Source organism: Pelodiscus sinensis, chromosome 9 (assembly GCF_049634645.1).
Source record: "Pelodiscus sinensis isolate JC-2024 chromosome 9, ASM4963464v1, whole genome shotgun sequence".
In the NCBI taxonomy this organism is placed as follows: domain Eukaryota; kingdom Metazoa; phylum Chordata; order Testudines; family Trionychidae; genus Pelodiscus; species Pelodiscus sinensis.
The window spans coordinates 1037939-1060619 of record NC_134719.1 but is presented as its reverse complement, the minus strand read 5'-3'; the positions used below and the strand labels follow the sequence as shown (position 1 = coordinate 1060619).

The 22681-nt window shown below is 61.0% G+C and overlaps 2 protein-coding genes across 12 annotated transcripts in view; one reads left to right on the top strand and one right to left on the bottom strand.

Annotated features, from left to right (window-relative positions):
- Nucleotides 1–10033, bottom strand: part of BTBD19 (BTB domain containing 19) — a 53386-nt gene extending 43353 nt beyond the window's left edge. The window contains exons 1-2 of one of the 3 annotated variants that reach the window (XM_075935832.1): nt 9390–10033; nt 3675–3903 (exon numbers count right to left, since the gene is read on the bottom strand). In XM_075935832.1, the coding sequence (XP_075791947.1) occupies nt 3675–3903; nt 9390–9478 (318 nt within the window). In that variant the 5' untranslated portion in view covers nt 9479–10033. The remainder of the gene's footprint in view (nt 1–3674; nt 3904–9389) is intronic. The other 2 variants (XM_075935834.1, XM_075935833.1) reach the window with 2 other exon arrangements.
- On the top strand, nt 9651–20302 carry DYNLT4 (dynein light chain Tctex-type 4). Of its 9 annotated transcripts, none has more exons than XR_012905825.1 (3): nt 12540–12890; nt 13718–13926; nt 16066–16431. XR_012905825.1 is itself a non-coding variant. In XM_075935836.1 (3 exons), exon 3 carries the CDS (start codon nt 19520–19522, stop codon nt 20231–20233), a length of 714 nt encoding a protein of 237 aa, XP_075791951.1. In that variant the 5' UTR covers nt 12540–12890; nt 13718–13926; nt 19499–19519; the 3' UTR covers nt 20234–20302. The 9 variants fall into 9 exon arrangements, 8 of the variants coding, with proteins under 8 accessions (XP_075791955.1, XP_014424859.3, XP_075791951.1 ...); XM_075935836.1 differs by lacking the exon at nt 16066–16431 and adding an exon at nt 19499–20302; XM_075935838.1 differs by lacking the exons at nt 12540–12890; nt 16066–16431 and adding exons at nt 12923–13160; nt 19499–20302.
- The last annotated feature ends 2379 nt before the right edge of the window (nt 20303–22681 follow it).

Here is a 22681-nt window from a genome sequence, read left to right as displayed (position 1 = left end):
TGGGTCCAGTCTGGCCCGTCTGCACAGACACCCTCCCATTGCCGGGGGCGGGGGGCCTGAGGCACCGGGCCCAGGAACAGAACCGCTGCCAAGCGGCCCAGATCTGACCCTGCGGCTCCCGCCCACGGCGCCCCGCCGGGCTCCAGAGCAGCCGCTTTCAAACGTGTTTTCTCATGACCCAGTTGAAGAAAATGGTCGATGCCGCCACCCAACAGAATGTGACGGGAGTGCGGGAGCTTTGGGGTGCAGGAGGGGCACCATCTTCGGGGGTGTCAGGACGGGGGCAGGACGGGCTGCCCTTGAGCGGCTCCCAGGCAGCGGGGCAGCGGGATGGGGGGCTAAGGCAGCTCCCTGCCTCTCCTGGCCCCACAGACCTGGCTTCCCCCAGAAGCAGCCTGCCTCAGGTTCCCAGCCACTGGGAGTGCAGGGCTAGGGCTCAGGGCAGGGCCAGCGCACAGAGCCCTGTGCTCTCTCCCCCCCCCCACCCCAAGCCAGGCCTGCTGCTTCTGGGGTGCAGCGCAGTCTGTGGTGAGAGGACAGGCCGGGAGCTGCCTTCGCCCCCCCACTGCTCATCTGATCCTCCTGCAGCCACAAGCCCAGCGCCCGACATCCCACCCCCCAGTGCTGGGGCGCGCCCCGTCCTTTGGAAACCGCTGGCCCAGAGGACCCCCCGCACTTGATGCTGGGCAGCTCGGTCTCCCCGGGACCACCCAGCACCCACTGGGGCTTGCGGCCAGGGCAGGGCGGCTGGTCTCCATCAGCCTAGAGCGAAGGGGAACTGGCCACCCCGGGGATGGATCCCAGCCAGCCCGCCCGCCCTCCCTGCACCATAGGGCACTGCTAGCCAGACAGCTCCCCCAGCAAGCCGGGCCTTTCAAGGCATCCCGGGGCGCCTGGGAAAGAGCAAGGAGCCGGGCCGCCGCCTTGCCTCAACAAGCCCGGGAACTGGAAGAGCCGGACTCTTCCCTGCCCGGCGCTGGAGGCAGCCAGCCTCACCCGCTCCCAGGATTAGCGCTGGGAGCCCGTCGCCGGCCCGCCGGGCTGTACTCACGCCGGCCCAGGGTAGCGGCCTGGCGACCCCGCGAGTCAGGAGAGGGCCGCGCAGAGCGTGGGGCAGCACAGGGCTGGCCAACGAGGGTGGAGACAGGCCATGGGGGCAGGCCGCTGTGTCCTGCCTGAGAGGGCAAAGGGAGGGAGGGGTCCATGTGGCTGGGACAGTGGGGAGGGGAGGACATGAGAGAGCCCCTCCTGGTCACACCCCACCCTCCTGCTCTCTCTCCCCAGGTGGGCGGCTGCCTCCTTCCCCCGAGCGTGCCGGACACGCTCTGGCTCCCGGGAGCTGTGGCTGTACAGAGCCCAGCGCCCTCTGGCCACGTGGCTCTCACCCTCCCCAGCTGTTCGCGCTTGCTGGCTGGGAAGCTGATAGGGCCATGCTGGCCTGTCACATGGGCTCCCTTGATTGGAGGAATTAATCCAGAGCACCTGGGGCATGAAAGGCAGGTGCCTCCTTCCACCTAGGGCCGCCCTCCCCCCAAAGGAAACCTGTCCCCCCAGCTGGGTGCTGCCCAGACTCTGCCCAGAGAGCAGGTGGGAGAAGAAAGAGAAACATCCGGTCAGTGGCAGAGCCAGGATCAGAGCCCAGCTCGGTGCCAACAGGCGAGGGACAGATCAGGAACAGCAACTGATGTTCCCAGTCTGAGGAGCGGCCTCAGGGCACCCTGGCCCCTCCGCCAGGCATGGACAAGGTCCCGTGGGTTGCCAGCTCTCCCGGACCGGTGCTGCAATTGACCTCCGGTCCGTCCGGTAACCCTGCCGAGCGAAACATCTCCACCCTAGCCACGACACAGCCTGGGTCCTCCACTCCGGGGCTGCCTGCGGCCACGCGCCCAGCTGGAAACACTCCTCAGAGCTGGGGGGGGATTACACAAGAGGGGCAGATGCCCCAGAGATTTCCAGGTAGCCCAGACTCCGGAAGAACAAAAGCCGTGGCGCTGGCCTGGGGCAGGGACCCGCACCGGAGCCAGCAAAGCTGCCGAACTGCGGGAGGAGAAAGCTTCAGAACATAAGAACGGCCAGGCTGGGTCAGACCAAAGGTCCATCTAAGCCCAGCGTCCTGTCTGCCGACAGTGGCCAACGCCAGGTGCCCCAGAGGGAGGGAACAGAACAGGGAATCATGCAAGGATCCCTCCCATTGCCAGCGTCTGACAAACCGAGGGACACCATCCCGACCCATCCTCTCTCATAGCCATGGATGGCTCCACCCTCCATGAATTTATCTAGCGCTTTTTTGAACCCTGTTAAAGTCCTGGCCTTCACAACATCCTCTGGCGAGGAGTTCCACAGGTCGACTGTGCGCTGAGTGAAGAAAAAACTCCCTCTGGTTTGCTTTCAACCTGCTGCCTCTCAGCCCTGGCTTTGAATGCATGCTGGCTGGGGCGGTAGTTGCGTTTTCGCTGTATTTCTCTTGTAGCCACTTCTGACTTCGTGCCTCGTGACATGGGTTCACATCAGATCTCTCCTTCCCTCCTCGGCGCCTGCTTCCTCTTGCCCAGGGTGTTTAAACTGAAGGGCTGGGGAAAGTCCGTGTGAGGGAGCCACGGCTGTGAGCATCGTTTCCCCTGATGAAATCACTGACCATAGCAGGGCTTTGTCCGGGGTGGGGGGGAATCCCAGGCTGGGGTGTGTGGGTGTACCCCTGGCAGTTCACACCCCCGCAGGGCTGGGGGCGACATGCCTGCCCGCTGGGAGTGGCAGCGAGAGCGGCAAAGCTGTGGAAAGGGCACCCCAGGTCCAAGGGGGGGAACGTGGCTCCTTCTTGGTCCGGCTGGGACCCGGGGATGTCACGACCCTCTGGGCTGCGGTCCCTGTCCCCTGACCGCCCCAAACTCACTTCAGCGCCGCTGCTGGCGTGGCCAGAGGGGGCGCCCATGAGCTGCTGCCCCATCTCCTGCCCCGCCTCACCCCAGGACAGAGCCAGGGTGGCCACCACGGTGCCCCACGCCAGCCTGCCCAGGCCCGGGGCCGGCTCGCTTCCCCTGGAGCATGCACGGAGGGGGGTGAGTTGGGCAGCCAGGAGCCGGGCCTACTCGCTCTGGCAGGACACAGGGCACAGAGGCTGCTGCCTGGGGACCCCGGCCGCTCCTGGCGCATCAGTCTAGCCCAGAGCCAGGCCCTGCAGGGAGCATGGGAGAGCAAGGGCCGACTCCCCGGGGAGACTCGCCTCGCGGGCAGGGTGATGCCCGGGATGGCCCCAGCCGGCAGGGGTGGGTCCCGTTTCCTTGGGCTGAGTTTATTTTAGTTCCCTGCGAGGGGTGATTCACTCCCAGGCTTTCCGGTGCTGTGGGGAGGAGGGGGGCACTGCTCTGGTGCAACCAGCCCCCCCCCAACCCCCGCCCCTTAGCCCCACGGTGCACAGCGCAGCCCCGGCGACGAGGCGTAGCAAGGATCACACAGGGTAGAGGTGGGGGGTTGGGGCAAACTTGCTCCCCGCCCCGTGCCGGCCCCACACTCCCTGGGGGCCCCGCCCTCTCCCCTCCGCCAGGCAGGGCTGGGGGGGGTACTCTGAGCCCCGCTGCTAGAGGGGGACGTGACACGCACCCGCCCTGCAGCCTGCTTGGGGGCTGTGTCTGACCCACCCCCGCCCTCCCCACGCCCGGGCGGCCCGCGGCACTCACGGTGAGGCTGTGGAGGGTCACGCGATTGGTGTACAGGAACTCCACCACGGCCAGGAAGACCTCGGGCTGCACGTGGCTGAGGACCAAGGGGGCCGGTGGCGGCTGCGGCTCCTGGGCGTCTGGCTGGGGCTGGCTGAGCACCCCCGGGAAGGCCCGGCAGCGGCAGGCGAGGATGCAGCGATGGGCGAACACCTCCTGCCGCTCCCGGCCCACCACGAAGGTCACGTCGCTGTGGAGAGCGAGACGGGCCAAGCCACCCGTGAGCGGCGGGGATTACAGCCGGCCTGGCCGCCGCTGCCTGGGGGCTCCGTGCAGAGTGTCCTCTGCGCAGCGCCCCCCGGGCCCCCGCCCCCAAGCAGGGGAACCACTGGCCCCCCCTCCGTGCAGGGTACCCCATCCCCCATACATAGTACGCCCCGGGGCCCTATCTCCATACAGAGTAGCCTTGGAACCCTACCCCCATAGAGAGTACCCCCAACCACCACCTCCATACAGCGTACCCCCATCCTCCCTCCTCTATGCAGGGTACCCCATCCCCCATACATAGTACGCCCCGGGGCCCTATCTCCATACAGAGTAGCCTTGGAACCATACTACAGCGTACCCCCAACCGCCACCTCCATGCAGGGTACCCCATCCCCCACAGAGAGTACCCCCGTCCACCACCTCCATGCAAGGTACCCCATCCCCCACAGAGAGTACCCCCGTCCACCACCTCCATGCAAGGTACCCCATCCCCCACAGAGAGTACCCCCGTCCACCACCTCCGTGCAGGGTACCCCATCCCCCACAGAGAGTACCCCCGTCCACCACCTCCATGCAAGGTACCCCATCCCCCACAGAGAGTACCCCCGTCCACCCTCCTCTATGCAGGGTAACCCATCCCCCATACATAGTACGGCCCAGTGCCCTATCTCCATACAGAGTAGCCTTGGAACCCTATCCCCATACAGACTACTCCCCAACCGCCACCTCCGTGCAGGGTACCCCATCTCCCATACCGCCCCATCCCCCATACAGCGTACCCCCAACCGCCACCTCCATGCAGGGTATCCCATCCCCCTAGAGAGTACACCCCCTCCTCCATGCAGGGTACCCCATCCCCCATACAGAGGACCCGCCTTGGCTCCCCATCCTCACACAGTCCTATTGGCTGCACAAAATTGCCCAACCGAGTGTCATGGGCCCTGTACTGCTAACCGCTAATGGAGATTCCCCTGGCCTATCCCCAGGGCTTTGTGCGTCGGGGAGGGGGCTGTGGAAATGCTGAGGGTTCTCATTGATTGCACGGCTGCTATTGTTTGCTTGGTTGGTTCAAAACTCCATGTAGGGCAGGCAAACCACTTCCTCTGGAAGGTTCAAAACTCTACAGGCCGCGCTCGCAGGGAGTCAGACCTGAAAAGGAAAGTGCCGTGGGCACTGGCGCCTGCCCAGAGGGGTTTTCACTCTTCGTGCAGCCGGGAGTGGAAAGTCCAGCTGCTGAGACTCCAAAAGCGGCTTTTTGCCTTTGCCTTTGACTCACGGCGCTGGTGGCAGGCAGCTGCTGGAACCAGAAATGCTGACGAATAATTCCACCCCGGGCAAACTTTTCCCATCTCCCCAGCCGCCGGCGTGTGGGCGCCGCTGCCAGCACCCGCCTGGTGGCGTGGCAGGGCTGGCCGGGTTGGGGGCTGCTGCTGCTCACAGTGCACAGGAGTCAATTCTGCTGCTCGCGGGTTGCCCCTCCGCCCCCCATGCAAAGTACCCTCTGGCCCCACACAGGATACCCCCATCCTCCACCTCCCCTCCCCCTGCTCAGCAGGGCCTCTGGGCACCTCCCCCAGCTGCCCAGGGCCTCTGTGAGCTAAGGCAGGATTCTGCAGGGGAGGAACGGAAGGGCGGTGCCAGCGACGGGCCTGACGTCCCATCGGGGCTCCAGGCCTCGTCTGTGGCGGAGCCAGGCCCCGAAGCCAAATCGCCCGCGTGTCAAGCGTACCCAGAACCAGCACGTTGCCCCCGGGCGTGGCACAAGGCTCCCTGCATAGGCTGCGGCCTGCAGGGGCAGGTGAATCCATTGACCTGGCTTCTGGGTGGAGCCCCTACGGGAGATCGGGCCTGTTCTGCATGGAGCAGCTTTTGCCATCTCCTAACGTTATCCCTGGGCCCTCTCTGTGCCAGTGCACAGCAGGCTCCCCCGGCACTCCCCAAGCACTGCCCGTCGCAACGCGCTTCAGGAGCCAGGCACCCGCACTGAAATGCAGCCACCTCTGGTGTGGAGCACCTCAGCCCCCCAGCACACCCTCCCCGGCACCAGCAGCAGGGCGGTGAGCGTGGCTCTGGAGGCCGAGAGCAGCCAGGCAACGCTCCCCTCCGACGAAGTACGGGCTCTTTGATGCCCACGTAGAGCGGACAGGGCGTCTAGCCAGAGGCTGTCCCAGGAAACCCACCTGACTCAGTGAAATGGGCCTCCCCGTGTCCAATGTTAGGAATCCCTTCCTTCAGGGAATTTTGGCCCCCTGAGACCAGCCCATAACTTGGGCGGTCGGCCTGGGCACATCTCAGCACCTCGCTGCCTTCAGTGTAGCTTTCATCTTCCAACCTCCGTCACCCAACTGGGAGCTCAGCCACAGGGCAACTAAGGGAGTAGACCAAGGTCATACAGGGAGTCAGTGGCAGAGCCGCGCCATCCTTCCTCACAACAGCCAGTGAGCTGTCCTGCACCGTACTGTGTGCCCTGTAGCCATGGATGGTAACACAGGCTGACAGGAGCTGGCTGGGCGCCGAGGGTGGATTTTATGAGCTTGCCCGGGGACGAAATCACAGGTGTTAGGGTCTAGGTAGAACTATTTAAAGCCATCGGGCCCTGCACAGCCCTGCGCGAGGGAGAGCAGACCAGGAGGCTCTAGCCGAATGAGTGACCTGGGCCAAGCTCCGTAGCCCATCGCCAGTGCCTGAGCCGGCCCATCTCACCCCGTGAGACACGGGTCGCACATCAGGGTAAACAGCAGGACACAATCACTGCCTGGTATATTTCAGCCCCGCCTCCTGTCCCGGAGCCCAACGCTGCAGCCAGCTCTGGGGTGAAGCGCTGCTGCCATTTAACAGCACACACCCACACGGCACCACAGGTCCCGTGAAGAACGTGTCGTCCCCGCCCGCTGTCCCGCCGCCCGGACAGTGCCAGCTGAGCCACGTCCCCTGCCCGTCCCTCGCTCTTGAGTGGCTGACGGCTGCTCCAGCTGCCTCCTTCCATAGGTGCCAAGGGTGCTGGGACCTCAGCGTCTCGGCCCAGGGGGGAACAGGAGCCGGGGGAGGCGAGCGCTCAGGCCTGGGCGTTTAGAAACCTGCCCCTCGGGCACGGAGGAAAGTGCTGATGAGCAGCTAGAAAATCTGTTAACCACATTTCCCCACCCGCGGCAGGTTTGCCTGAAGCCCTGCACGGTGCGGGCGAGGAAACCCAGCTTCTGCCCACACCACACGGCTCCGTGAGCAGCGGTGCTGGGCGCTGGAGCCAGGTTCCGGAGCCAGGGGGACAGGCCTAGGGCCTTGCTTCTTCCCAGCATGCCTTGCAGACCGCTCTCCCTCAGCAGCCTCAACAAAATGGCCAGCTCCACTCGGCTTCCAGACCTGAGAGGCTTTTCCCCCTGAGTGCCGGCCCGGCCCGCCCCCACCAGGAGCCCAGACAGCAGATTGCTTGCGCTCGGCTGCCACCGAGGGAGAGGATAACGGGCGACTGTGGGTGCTAGGAAGCGGCAGCAGACTGCTCTCTCAACCCGGCCCCGGCCTGGCCCCTGGCTCCCAGCCGCGCGACTCCGCAGGCAGGGCTAACGCAAAGGGGTGACTTCATGTGCACTCGTCGGGCCTGGTCCAAGGTTTGGGTCAGGCCTTTCAGTCCAAACCCAAGGCCCTGGTGCAATGGCTGCTGCTCCTGCTGTAGCCTGCGGCCAGCGCAGAAGGGCTGCGCAGACACCAGGGAGGGACAGACGGACGCTGGGTTTCCTTTAGTGATGTCATTGCACCCACTGGTGAAATCCATCTAGCTCTTTTTTGAACCCTGTGAAGTCCTAGTCTTCACAACATCCTCTGGCGAGGAGTTCCACAGGTTGACTGTGCGCTGAGTGTCACCTGGCCTCCACAGCTCTGTCCTCCAACGCCTTCCGCTGGCTCCTTGCAGAGGATGGGCCCCGGCCATCAGTTGCCAGGATACAGTGTTTGGCCACTGTCTGGGCACTGGCACATCTGCCTGCTACGCTCCCTGCAACAATCCCACAGCCTTGTCCCACCACTGGATACCCGTGTAACACATTGGGGAAACCGAGGCACACACAGTGCTCAGACAAGACATTACGAGAGCTCCCGCTTCGTCCCAGCTTGTCCTGGCTCCTCCCACCAGCAGAGATCCTTCACCTCCCCGAGAGGCGGTAGCTAGGTGAAGAGAGGGATTCTGCCCTCCACCCAGCGCTGTCTACGCTGGGACTTAAGTCAGCTTAACAGCGCCGCTCGGCGTAGATAAACGGGCCTCCTTTCCCGATGCGCAGCAGCAGGCCTGCGTCGAGCCGACGTGGCTGGATTTCCCAGGGCTCCAAGTTCTTCAGCACAAGCCATCGTGGGACCGCGACGGGCCTCTCGCGCCTGCCAGCTGGCCACGACCTCCTGTCACATGTCCTGCAGGGTCCCCAGAGAGCAGCGACGCCACATTCCTCGTGCCAGGTTCTCTCCTCGGCCGTCCCGGCTCCTGGGTCCGCTACGAACGGTCCCGTCACGGCTAGCTGTGCTCCAGGGCAGGGGGTGCGCCACCTTACCAGGGCAGGGCTCTCCAGCTGGGGGGGGGGCGGGTTTTCCAGGGGGTATCTCCTCCACAGGCAGCAGCTCGGCTCACCCGGATGCTGGTCTCTCCTCCTGAACGGAGCTGGGGGCATCTGCCCTCCCATCCCAAGGAGAAGCGAGACGCTTCAGGCTGGCCGTAGCTCCGCCTTCCAAGGTGGGTGAAATCGGCCCCCAGGTGCCGGCTCGTTCTGCACACGGGCTTGTCGAACGGTTTGGAAGGAGCGGGTTGAAGTCACAAGGTTTGCATAGCCAGGGAGGGACAGAGACCTTATCCCACAGGCTGCAGCTGGCCAGAGAGGCGACCCACGAGACTGCTGCAAGGCTACATAGGCGGGTGCTCGATCTACGCGTAAACCAGAGGGGCCTCAGATACTGAGTGGTCACCAAGTCAACCCCCTTCTGAGCTGCTGTCACGCCGCACCGGTCAGTCTGACTCAGCCCTGAGCGCTTTGCAAACTGATGCTGACAGAGACAGATATTTGCAAAGCAGTCTAGGGGACCTCGACACGTGTTTAGATGTGTCTCAACCCTCTAGGCTGTTCTGAAATTCTCAGCCCCCACCCACATAGGTCCAGCATGGGAATGCAGCCACTTCTGGGGTGGGGTGTGGCTACCGCGTCACGGCCCACAGCAACACTGCCCAAAGGTTTAGGACAGGAAGCAAAGGGAGAAGTCCACAGCACAGAGGCCCCAAGGAATGAGGCTGGGACGGGGTCCAGAGGGCCGGGCAGCGGGCTGTGCCCACACACACTCTGACAGTGGGCACAGAGGGAAGGGGGCTGAGGTTCCCTAGCTCTCGGGCCCTCCCCCAGCCTAGGGATTTCAGCGACAGGATGTACCCGCCCTCTGTAGGACTTTCGCATGGTGGATGGCCCGGCCTGGCCCCGCCGGCTCCCTGGCCCATCTCACCTGAACTGCGGGTTGTTAATGAGGCTCCTGATGGCAGTGGCGAAGGCAGCCGCGTCCCCCTCCAGGACGGCTGAGCCGGCGGAGGCCATGGCCTGGGCAGCTAGGCAGGCGGGAGGCCGCTGGGCTGTGTGTGGGGCACAGAGGCTCCGCCGGGGCTCCCCCGGCCTGCGGGTCGCTCTCTCTCGCGCCTTGCAAAGCAGGAGCAGCTGTGGGGGGCTGGGAGCCGCCAGGCAGGAACGGGAAGGAGCCGGGACGGGGAGGCAGGCTCAGGCCACGGGGAGGAGGCCCCTGCCGCACGCCGCCGAGCTCATCACTAAGGAAACGGGCAGCTGCCCAGCTCCGGAGATCCAGCGGCTGCCGCGCGGGGCGTGTGGGAAGGCCTGAAACCAGAGCCAGGTCAGAGTCGAGCCAGGCAGCCGGCCGGGCTGGGGAACGGCAGCAAAGCGCCGGGACGGGAGTTCTGCAGGGGCGGATCATCGCAGCCGGGCGAGGGGAAAGCAGCGGGAACGGCCCCCGCCCCCGCATCTGCCCCGCTCCAGCCCCACCTCCGAGCTTCGCAAGGCCTCAGGGTGCGACGAGAGGGCCGGTGCCAGCGCGGGGGCCGAGCCCTGGAGTCCAGCTCAGTCCCTGAAAAAAGCAAGTGGCTCCTGGCAGCTGAGGGCTCTCTTGCCCACCTGCCCACCCCGCGCCCCGTCACTACCCGGCTCCCTCACTTCCCCACAGCCCGGCAGCCACAGCGGCAGGGTCGCAAAGACCAGGTGGGCGCAGGTATGGGGCCTGCTGCACCCTTGCTCCAGCGCCGTCTGGGCCAGTGCTCGGAGCAGGCCGGGCCCAGGGGGGAGCCGGGCGGTGCCGGCAGGAAGTGGTGGGGTGAGCATCCGTCATTCTACCCCCGGCTCGACTGTCTGAACTGGACCGGGGCAGGCGCTCCTGCCGCAGGCCCCTCGGTTTGCCCTCCGGTGAACGCGGTGAAGGAGGCATTGCCCGGAGGGTGGAGTCTAACACACCCTGAGCAAGGCTGCTCCTGTCCAAGAGGAACCACTTGTGTTCTCTGCGCGGGTGACCAGCGCCTAGCGCACAGCGGCTCCGGTCTGAGACCCCTGCGATTGTTAAAGAGGAAAGAATTGTAAATACCCACCGAGTTCTTCACCAGGGGCTACGTCTACACTGGCATGATTTCCCAGAAATGCTTTTTACGGAAAAGTTTTCCGTTAAAAGCATTTTCGGAAAAGCGCGTCTAGATTGGCACAGACGCTTTTCCGCAAAAGCACTTTTTCCGGAAAAGCGTCTGTGGCCAATCTAGACGCGCTTTTCTGTGAAAAAGCCCCGATCGCCATTTTCGCGATCGGGGCGTTTTTGCGGAAAACAACTCTCTGCTGTCTACACTGGCCCTTCTGCGCAAAAGTTTTTTGGAAAAAGACTTTTGCCCGAACGGGAGCAGCATAGTATTTCTGCAAAAGCACTGACAATCTTACATGAGATCGTCAGTGCTTTTGCAGAAATTCAAGCGGCCAGTGTAGACAGTGTAGACAACCTAGGGGTATGTCTACACTACAGCGTTATTTCGAAATAACGAAATATCTAATTTCGAAATAGTTAATTCGAAATAGCTTATTTTGAAATAACGCGTTAACACACAAAATGCATTTCGAAATAGCGTTTTTCTATTTCGAAATAGCACGTCCACACTGAGTGGACATTGAATCGCTTTGAAGGCTAGTTAGAACCAGTTCCAGCAGGGCATCAGGTCAGAAGTTTCCTTCTGGTCAGGGCGGCCAGCAGGGCACCCTGGGAAGGGCTGGAAGCCCCCTATTTTGAAATAAGCGTCTGCACAGCGCTTATTTTGAAATAGCAATTTTGAAATTGGCGCTATTCCTCGTGGAATGAGGTTTACCAATTTCAAAATAAGCCCTCCGCTATTTTGAATGAATTTCGAAATAACGGAATGGCTGTGTAGATGCTAGGAAAGTTATTTCGAAATAACTTTGCTGGGTAGACATACCCTCGTTCTGCCGTCTGATCACTCTGCCTGTCTCTTTTTGGGAGGACGAACTTGCTGTCTCTGCTGTTTCTAGTTCATGTCACCTTCCAGGCTCGGATGGCGTACTGGTTGGGTTGCACACGCAGGAGCCGTTAGGAATTTCCAAAGCTCTCCTCTGGTCGGATTTTTGCTTTAAACAAATAGAAACATTTCTGCAGGCCTTTAGGTTCTGCCAAAGGTTTGTTTGGACAATGTTTACCCTGGAGGACAGGCTGCTAGCTTCCCTCTCAAACACTGGTCGGGATCCAGGTAAGTAGATCTAGGCCATGAAACAATCAGATACCACAGGAGCTGGGGTTTTCAGAGTTTACACCCCCCCCGCCTCACCCCCTGCATTCTGGGCAGTTTGATCACGCACCCTGATGCGACAGGGCAGGGCAACAGCGAAGTAGCTAGATTAGGTAGCTGGATGTAGATTTTGTGCCGGGGTTTGTCACTTCCTTAAATAAATCTGCAAAAAGAGAACATGGTGGCTACGTCTACACTGGCATGATTTTCCGGAAATGCTTTTAACGGAAAAGTTTTCCGTTAAAAGCATTTTCAGAAAAGCGCGTCTAGATTGGCAGGACGCTTTTCCGCAAAAGCACTTTTTGCGGAAAAGAATCCGTGGCCGATCTAGACGCGCTTTTCCGCAAAAAAGCCCCGATCTCCATTTTTGCGATCGGGGCTTTTTTGCGGAAAACAGTCCTGTGCTGTCTACACTGGCCCTTTTATGCAAAAGTCTTTCGGAAAAAGGCTTTTGCCCGAACGGGAGCAGCATAGTATTTCCGGAAAAGCACTGACAATCTTACATGAGATCGTCAGTGCTTTTCCGGAAATTCAAGCAGCCCGTGTAGACAGCTGGCAAGTTTTTCCGCAAAAGCGGCTGATTTTCCGGAAAAACTTGCCAGTCTAGACACAGCTGCAGAGATCTTCCAGCACCAGGGAGGGAAGAGTTAAATTCTGCATGATGGCCAGAAGCTTTCAGTGTCACATAGCAACACACAAGGTGTCACTACAAAATAAACACCCTGCCTGCAGTTTTGCTTGCTACACAATATCCCGGCCCCTCCTGGAAAGCCACAGGGAAGCGGAGGGGAAAAGGTAGGTCTGGCGGTGAAGAAGTCAGAGGCAAGGCGATGGCTCCGGGGGAGGGGAGGCCAGGGAAGGTGGCATGTGATGGGGAGGGAGGGATGTGACCCCGCCCGGGGGAGGTGAGGAGCATGGAGCACTGCACGGGGAGGGGATGCGGGGCGGGAGGACCAGGCAGCGCGGGGATCCGAAGGGCCGGGCGCTCGTGCAGGGGGGATGCGCTGTGGGCACGTCTGGGGAGCTCTGCAAGCCAGGCTGGGCGACTCTGAGCTGGATTCTGACAGAGGCGGGAGTAACAGAGTCCTTAGGGCCCGAGATCGGGGGGCTGCAGCATCTGACCAGAGGAGCCAAGAGCGCTGAGGAAGACGCTGCGGTCGCTGGGGCAGGGCGTGAGTAAGGGATGAACACGGCTCTGGTGAGAAGCAGGGCGGAGGCCGGGATCCCATCCGGAGAGAGGCCGGGGCCGGATGATTAGACCTGCCACAAGTTTGGGTGCCCGGCTCTCCAGCCGAATTCCCAGAAGGGGCTGAGCAGCGGCCTTCTGGAGCCGAACCCTCTGTTCCTTCTGACGCTGCTGGCCAAAGCCATCTGGGGTGAAGTGGGGCGCCTGGTGCCGGGCTAAGGAGAGGCGAGAGGCCAGCGCCTGGCCGGCACTAGTGGTGAGTTATGTCTGCAGAGAGGCAAAGGAGCACCCCGATGGGGGTGGGGGGGCAAAGGCAAGTGGTGAGCAAGGAGGGGCTTGTAACAACACCTCGGCATGCTGGGAAGAGACGGAGGAACTTCAGGGGCTGCCGGCTCCCGTCATGTAACATGGGTCGGGGCACAAGACAGTGGTGCCCCCGGCACATGGCGAGGGCTGGCATCGGTCCCCTCCAGGGGCGGCTCTCCCTTTCCAAAACGATGGCGAAGCATCGCACCCCAAACCAAGCCCCCAGGTCTGCCATTGGCTCTACATGGGGCAGGTCTAGCCCCGGGGGTGCCACATGGCCATGGGGAGCGTGGGGGCTGCAGGGACCCAGTCACAGGGCTTAGGAGTCAGGGCTGCAGGGCGGGTACGTGGCCTGTTGGCCTCTAGCACGCAGCTCCTGCGCTGCCCGAAACGCCACGAAATTCAGAGGAGGAAAAAGAACCCTCCCGCCCCGCGTGTCCCAGAAATAGTCCAGGAGACAGGCTCACGCAGCCCCGCCCTCTCTTGCATTGAACTGTCACTTCAAAGGACCAATGAGCGACTGCAGCGGAGAGAAGGATCAACCCAGCTAGCCGGGGCCAGGGCCTCCAAGGGAGCGCAGGGCAAGCCCGGGCAAGCGCTGGCGAGATAATGGGCATGAAACGGGCTTGGCGGGGAGAGCGCCGCTCACAGCTCCGGCAGCCAGCGACCCTCCCAGCAACCCGGCCGACACCCATCGGAGCAGGGGGTCCTGCCAGGCGAGAGCACGTCCGCGGCTTTCCCGCTGACATGACACCAGACTGCTCCCCCCGCCAGGCCCGCTGCATACGGGCTGTTTCCAAGGACTGGTTATTAATTGTAGGCTCGTTTATTTGCCAGCCAATGCAAAGAAAAAGGAAATGTCAGTGAAGCTCAGCAATAACGGTGCCCTAGATTTCACCGTAACTGGCATGCATGGGTGGATCCCCGTTTTCTCGGGAGTCCCCCCCCAGGCAGATGCAGGCAGTAGTGCGAAGGGCTAGCCACCCAAGTACAATGCCAGAGCGAGGGTGTCTGGTGGGGCTGCCAGCTCCAGCGCAGAGGTAGCCAGAGTGCGCTGTACTCACTAGCTCGTGCCCCCCAAGCACCGGGCGCACTGCAAGGCTGCGGCGCTCTCTGCTTTTATACCCCCGGCCTTTGCACCTGGCCCAACGAGCCAGAGACGCCCGCCCCTTGGAAAGATGGAGCTGGCGCTCTGTAGAGGCTGCCTATGGCACCCCCCAGACTTTGCAGGATGTCATATACCAGGCTGGGGCTGGGCTCAGGATGCTAAAATGTGGGTAACTGACTAGTCAACGGGAGTCCCCCACTGATCCTGGGCTCCATGGCTTTGAAATGTGCAAGAGCCCCCGCTGGGGATTCTTGTGCATTTCAAAGAAGGCACCTGTGTGGAGCCAGGAGTCAGTAGGACTTCCCACGGGCCCAGGGCCGCACATTCCTCCTTTGAAATGTACAAGAGCCCCAGTGGGTGCTCTTGTACATTTCAAAGGAGGAATGCGGAAGTGCCTATAGACTACTCGACTAGTCAAAAAACTATCCGATAAGCAAATGCTTATCAGATAGTCGAATAGTCTTTAACATCCTTAGCCTGGGCACCACTGAGGGAGTCAGCCCAGGATGAATTGCTCAAAACCAGGGCTATTTATAGCCCACGACTGGAGTCCTTTCCTATAAGGCACCAAACCAGTCATGCACAGCGCTTCAACTGCCACTCTGGCCAGCAAAAAGCCTCAAAAGCAAAACCCAGACACCCCAGCATTCTGTGTCAGAATCAGACTCAGAGTTTATACAGGTGAGAGGCTATAAAACCCAATCTCACCAACTCGGAACAGATCCTCCTGGTCCCAAAGGACCATTCACAGACCCAGGATATTTCTACATTACAGAGATTTTGGGAAAACCGGCTGTTTTTCTGACAAACATTCAATTACGTCTACACGTAATCGTGCAATCGTGTTCTTTCGAAAGAAAATCAAAAGACCAGAGGGGATTTTCTGGCACTGGTAAGCCTCTTTCTACGAGGAAGAAGCCTTTTTCCGAAAGAGCTCTTTCACAAAAAGGCATGTGTGGACGGGGAAGAGGGAGTTCTTTCGGAAGAAGAGGAAAGAGGAAAAAGCACAGGTGCCCTGGTGGCCACTCTGCCCATAATCACAGTTTAAATGCGAGATAGCGTCCATTCAGTCTGGATGCTCTCTTTCAAAAAAGCAGATGGCTTTTTCGATGTGCTTTGGTAGTGCGGACGCTCTCTTTCGGAAGAAGTTTTTTCAGAAGATCTCTTCCAGAAAAACTTCTTCTGAAATAAGCCTGTAGTCTAGAGGCTACGTCTACACTGCAGGCTTCTTGCACAAGAACTGTTTTCTTGTGTCTTGCTCACAACACACCTGTTAAAGGCTGAGGGAACTGGACTTAGTCTACAGAAGAGGAGATCGAGGGAGGATTTGGTAGCAGCCTGCAACTTCCTGAAGGTTCCAAAGAGGCTGGAGAGAGGCTGTTCTCAGTGGGGGCGGATGGCAGAACGAGGAGCAATGGGCTCAAGTTGCAGTGGGGGAGGTCTAGGTTGGCTGTTAGGAAAAATGATTTCCCTAGGCGGGTGGGGAAGCCCTGGGCTGGGTTCCCTGGGGCGGGGGTGGAATCTCCATCCCTAGAGGTGTTTAAGTCCCGGCTGGACAAAGCCCTGGCCGGGATGATTGAGTTGGAATTGGTCCTCCAGAGACCAAGGAGTTGGGATTGGGCGGGGGGCTGGACTTTGATGACCCCTGAGGTCTCTTCCAGCCCTAGGATTCTATGATCCCCCAGATCTTAGTGCCAACGAACAGGGTAGGTTCTGTCCCTTTGACGGAGCGATTGTCCTTTCATAGAATCCTAGGACTGGAAGGGACCTCGAGAGGTCATCGAGTCCAGCCCCCCGCCCTCAAGGCAGGACCAAGCTCCGTCTACACCATCCCTGACAGATGTCTATCTAACCTGTTCTTAAATATCTCCAGAGAGGGAGATTCCACCACCTCCCTTGGCAATTTATTCCAATATTTGACCACCCTGACAGTTAGGAATTTTTTCCTAATGTCCAATCTAAACCTCCCCTGCTGCACTTTAAGCCCATTACTCCTTGTCCTGTCCTCAGAAACCAAGAGGAACAAATTTTCTCCTTCCTCCTTGTGACACCCTTTTAGATATTTGAAAGCCGCTATCATGTCCCCCCTTAATCTTCTTTTTTCCAAACTAAACAAGCCCAGTTCATGAAGCCTGGCTTCATAGGTCATGTTCTCTAGACCTTTAATCATTCTTGTCGCTCTTCTCTGGACCCTTTCCAATTTCTCCACATCTTTCTTGAAATGTGGCGCCCAGAACTGGACACAGTACTCCAGCTGAGGCCTAACTAGTGCAGAGTAGAGCGGCAGAATGACTTCACGAGTTTTGCTTACAACACACCTGTTGATACAAGCCCTCGGAAGCCCTTGTCTTTGCTGCCCTTGGCACAGCTGTTCCGGGCACATCTCCCGGAGCGAAAGGGGATCAGCTCTCTGCCTACCTCCCGCCGAGCAGCCTGTCAAAGACACCAGCCGCCAGGAGCGCTCAGCCGGGCTCCCCTCGCCTGGTCTCCCTGGAGACACTTGGGCCATGGAACGCAGGGACATGGAGACCAAATCCCCAAGGAAAGAGCCTGGAGATAACAAGCGAGAGGGGAGTTCAGAGCGGGGCTAGGGTAGAGTCCGCTGCTGCCAATCATAGAACCCTAGAACCGGAAGGGGGCTCGAGAGATCGTCAAGTCCAGCCCCCTGCCCTCCTGGCAGGACCCAGCACCGTCCCTGGCAGGTGTCTGTCCAACCGACTCTCAAATATCTCCAGGGATGGAGATTCCAGGCAATTTATTCCAGTGTTTAACCATCCTGACAGGTAGTTTTTCCTAATGTCCAACCTAAACCTCCCTTGCTGCAATTTAAGCCCATTGCTTCTTGTGCTATCCTCAGAGCCCAAGGAGAATAATTTGTCTTCCTCCTCCTTGTCACACCCTTTTAGGTACTTGAGAAACCGCTCTCATGTCCCCTCTCAGTCTGCTCTTTTCCAAACTAAACAAGCCCAATTCTTTCAGCCTTCCCTCTTAGCTCATGTTCTCTAGGCCTCTCATCAGCCTTGTTGCTCTTCTCTGGACCTTCTCCAATTTCTCCACATCTTCCTTGAAAAGTGGTACCCAGCACTGCACACAGTACTCCAAGGGTGCATCTAGACTGGCAAGATTTTGCGCAAAAACTTGCCAGCTGTCTACATTGGCCGCTTGAATTTGCGCAAGAACACTGACTTTGTAATGTACAAAATCATCGCTTCTTGTGCAAATCCTTTCACGCTCCCGCTCGGGAAAAAGCCCTCTTGCGCAAGAATACTTGCTCAAGAGGGCCAGTGTCGACAGGGAAGAATTGTTTTGCGCAAAAAAGCCCCGATGGCTAAAATGGCGAGCGGGGCTTTCTTGCACAAAATCGCGTCTAGATTGGCCACAGATGCTTTTGCACAAAAACACATTTTGCGCAAAAGCATCCGTGCCAAGCTAGACGCGCTTTTGCGGAAATACCTTTAACGGAAAAACTTTTCCGTTAAAAGTATTTCCGCAAAATCATGCCAGTCTAGACGCAGCCCAAGCCTATGTCTACACTGGCGGGTTCTCGCACAAGTACGGCCGTTCTTGCGCAGGAAGATTTACAGTACGGTGTGGGAAGAGAGGGCTTCCTGGGCAAGAGCTATGCTCTTTTCTTACAAGTGTAAGCCCTCTTGCGCAACAGCTCCTGTGCAAGAGGGCAGTGTGGACGCACGGCAGGTGTTTCTTGCTCAGGAAAGCCCTATGGCTAAAATGGCCATCGGAGCTTTCTTGCGCAAGAAAGCGTCTACACTGGCATGGGTGCTCTTGCGCAAAAGCACATCTTGGACATGGCAGTGTGGATGCGTTCTTGCGCAAGAACCCGCCAGTATAGACATAGCCCAACTGAGGCCTAATCAGCGCAGAGTAGAGCGGAAGAATAACTTCTTGGCTGTGTCTACACTGGCATGAATTTCTGGAAATGCTTAAAACGGAATACTATTCCGTTTTCAGTTTTTCTGGAAAAGGAGCATCTACATTGGCAGGCTGCTTTTCCGGAAAAGCCCTTTTTCCGGAAAAGCATCTGTGGCCAATGTAGACGCGCTTTTCCGGAAGAGAGCCCCGATCGCCATTTTCGCGATCGGGGCTTTTTTCCGGAAAAGATTACTGGGCTGTCTACACTGGCCCTTTTCCGGAACAGTGTTCTGGAATAAGGACTTATGCCCGAGCGGGAGCAGAATACTTTTTCCGGAATAGCAGCTGATTTTGTACAGTAGAGCGTCATTGCTTTTCTGGAAATTCAAGGGCCAGTGTAGACAGCTCGCAGCTTATTCCGGAAAAGTGGCTGATTTTCCGGAATAAGTGGCCCAGTATAGACACAGCCCCTTGTGTCTTGCACGCCACACTCCTGTTCATGCAGCCCAGTCGTGTTTGCTTTTTTTGCAACAGTGTCACACTGTTGGCTCGTGTTTAGCTTGGGGTCCACTCTGACCCCTAGATCCCTTTCTGCCGTTCTCCTTCCTAGGCAGTCGCTGCCCATTCTGTGTGTGTGACATGGGTTGTTCCTTCCTAAGTGAGGCACTTTGCATTTGTCCAGATCAGACCTGATCCATGTCTAACCTGCTCTGAAGGACCTCCAGTGATATGTGCAATGGCTAGACACAAAGGGGGGGCAGGTGAGAAAGCAGCAGAGGATGCTGCTGATAGATGTCTGAGATGTCTGTGAATTAACTTGGACCTTCCTGGTTTTTGTGGGCATTACCCCAGCGCGCTGCTGGGACATGACGGGAGAGCGACTGCCAGGGAGCCGGCTTAGCTGAGCCCCGGGGGCCAGTGCCCTTGGCAGACGGCAGCTCTGGAGCCGTGGGACTTGTGCTATGCAGGGGGGAGGCAGGAGTCCAGGCTCGCTGACAATCCCAGATGCTTTGCTAAGAGCATCCAGAGCTACGGAGCACTCCGCGAGGTCCCGCTGCACCAGGCGGTGGCTCCTAGTTCCGGTGGGCGAGTATTGGGCCTGCCCCGGGCACTGCGCCTGTTCAGGGCTGCAGCTCTGTGAGCACCGTAGGACAATGCCCTTTCCAGCCCCACTGGGGGAAGGGCTTTTATCACCTTAACTCTGCCCGGGTTGAGCCCAGGCTCTGGCTGCCATCGCCCCGGCCGGCCACAAGCGAGTGGGTGGTGGACCCGCTGTCACTTGCTGGCATTGCTCCTCTCTGTGCCCGCAGGCAGGTGGCTCACCCGGCAGCATGGCAGGCAAGCCGCTAGCGCTGTCCCAAGAGGCTCTGGCCCAGTTCAACCAGGCAGCGGCGTCGGAGGGCCCGGAGGCCGCGTGCCTGAGGGCGGGCTCGCTGTCCACCCGCCGCAGCTCTCACTCACTGGAAAGCCTGCCCCGGCCCCTGATGCGGCTGAAGAGCATCGAGGAGGGGAAGCCGCCCTCCCGGAGGAGCTCCGTCCTCAGCATCGCCAACGCCCCTTTCGCCAGCCGAAGGAACTCGGTCTCCGTGGCAACGGGAGGGAAGCGGCTCTCCATTGGCCCGTGGATCCCCAGCGGGCGGGTGAGCTTCTCGGGGCTCCCCCTCTTCCAGCCCCTCCGGGAGACTCAGTACGAGAACACCTACAAGACCCGGCCGGACGCAGGCTGCAGGTTCGACGCCGCCCAGGCCCAGCGGGCTCTGGAGTCCACCCTGGCCAGCTCCCTGGCGGACGCCACGTACAACCCGGGGACGAGCGGGCAGCTGGCCCAGAGCCTGTCCGAGCTCCTCCGCAGCCGCCTGAAGGACCTCGCCCCGCCCCGCTACAAGCTAGTCTGCAACGTGGTCCTGGGCCAGCGGGGCCCGCAGAGCCTGCAGGTGGCCAGCCGCTCCCTCTGGGACCCGGAGAACGACAGCTTCGCCACCGGCACCTTTGCCAACGCCTCCCTCTTTGCCGTGGCCACCGTGCACGGGCTGTATTGCGAGTAGCGCCCAGGCCAGGGTCGGAGGCCTCCCGCCCCCCGGGGAGCAGCCAGAAATAAAGAGGGGCCGTCCTGAGCTCTGGGGGGGTAACTCACATTCGCTTCCCCAGCGGGGGGGCTGGCCGGCAGCAGGAGGAAGCCCCCGTCCTGCGTGTGCTGCTGCTGAGGGGGGCTGGGTGGGGAGAGTAAAGCTGCTGCCAACGGGGTTTCCAGGTCTGACAATCTCGACCTTCGGGACTTTCCACCGGGCACCCGGGGAGGCTGGAGCAGAGCCGGGAACTGAAACCACAATTCCTGCATCCCCCGCCGGTGCCTGAACCCTGCTGGGAAAGCCATGGAGGAGAGCCGGCCCGGCCCCTCTGGGCCCCACAGCTCCGGCTGTGCTGAGCAGCCCCCTGGAGCCCTCCCAGCCCCGGGGGGCAGATAGCAGGGCAGGGCACGCAGCCCCCAGCTCAGAACTGCGGAGCGGCACCCGGGCGGGTGGGGAGGAGAGAAGGGAGCAGACGAGCCACCAGCCCAGCCAGTCTCCCCGCACAGGGGCCAGAGGGTGGCCTGGAAACGGAGCCGGCTGGCCTGCGGGATCTGCAATGCCAAGGGCCCAGGCTGCTCCCGGTGTCGGAGAGGTGCTGCTGAGCCCTGAGGGCGCCCTCACCCCACGGCCCCCTGAACGGCAGGGCAGGCCCCAGGGCCCCCGAGGGGGAGGTCTGCTGCAGACCTGGGCCGCCCCGCTCCTCCTAGGCCAGGCAAGAGCCACAGCCGGGCCCTTCAGCTCTGCAGTCACGTGCCCCCCCAGCTTTCTCGTGCTGCGCCCCGGGAGAATCGGGGGGGGGGCAGACAGAGCCAGTAGCTGTGTCATCACCAGCCGCCTCCCTGCCACAGAACAGCCCCTTTGTCTGGGCGCACACAATGCCGGCACAGTCTGCAGGCGCCCACCCCGGGAGGAGGCAGGTGCAGCTCGGCCCGGTCTGCAGGAGCCAGCGCCGGCGGGGGGAGGGGGCCGGCAGTCGCGGGAGCAGGGCAGGGCCGGAGAGCCCAGCGGGGTGAGGGGGAGGCCGGGAAAGCCGTGCAGGGGAAGGTGGCGCCCGCGGAGGCTGGTTCTTAGGGAGCAGGGCTCACGGCCCCTCTCACCTGCGAGGGGGCTAGGCAAGGCCCAGCTGCCAGCCGCACGGGGCTACGAGGGGAGGCAGTTCCCAGCCCGGGGGGCACAGAGAGCAGGTCGGGCCACGAACCTAGGGAGCCCCTGGCTCAGGCACCCGCTGGCCAGGGGGAAGGCTGAAATCGTGGGGCATTTCCGTCCGTCTCAGAGCATCTGAGGGTGGGAACCGGCTCTCAGTGCCCCTGCCGCCCGGCCTCCCCAGCCCCACTGTTAACGAGCCCCAGGAGCAGCTCCCAGCCCCACAAGCACCGAAACTGCAACTCAGGGGCCTTATTCTGGGGGGGGGGGGGGGGGGGGAGAGAGCCTGCAGGCCACCCCCCTGCTGCCAGGCTATGCACAGAGCCAGCAGCCGGCGGGTTTCAGGCAAGGCCAGCTGGATCACGAGCTGCCTCAGAGCCAAGGCTCGGACCCTGGTCCAAGAACCGTGCCCTCTGGGCTCCTCTACCAGGGCAACCCAGGGCCCCGTTGACCGCCCAGCCCTACCTGAGGCCCAGAGGGGGCTGCCTGGGCTGCGCTCCCCCCCCCCCCCCCCAGAGCTGCAGGCACCAGGGGGGCCTTGGGTCCTTCGCAGTGAGTCACTGCCGGGCCCCTCCCTCCAGCAGGGCACAGGGAGAGCAGTGGCTGCTGCCAAAGGAGTTTGCCCCCCACCCCGGCCAGCCTGCTCAGGGCATCGCCCCGGACAGCACGGGCACTTTGGAACCCAGATCCCTCCCCGCTGGGCGCCCGTCTGCCGCAGGGAGCACCGTACAGACCTGAGAGAGCGTCACTGAGAAACCCACTGCCCGGGCCTCACCCGCCTTTGAACCCGGCCTGGCCCAGCCAGGCACCGTGCTGCCAGCCGAGCAGGGCTGGAGTAGCATTTTGACTGCAGCTCACCCAGATTTTACTCCAGCTTTTTGGGGGGAGGGTTGGAACTTTGCTGCACCCCCCTCGGAGTGAGTGGCCCCATCACCAGTGCGATCCAGCCCATGAAAGGAAGCATCGAGAATGAACGGTGGGACGAGGCCTCCCTTACCCCACACCAGGGGCGCGGAGCACATAGGGACAAGGCCAGCATGACAGCTGGAGGCACGGGGGGGAGGGGGGGAGTATGCTCAGACTCCCTGCTGCCAGCCCTGTGCCCCACCCCGGTTTTACTCGGAGGTGGGGGGGCTGGCTCAGGGCAGGAGTAATATAGTCTCCCACCACTGGAAGTAGCATCACTTCCAGCTCACATGCTTCCCGGCACACTGGGCCCCCCACCACTCTCAGGGCTGCCCCCCAACCTAATCCCCCTCTGCATGTGCCCCAGGGAGGGAC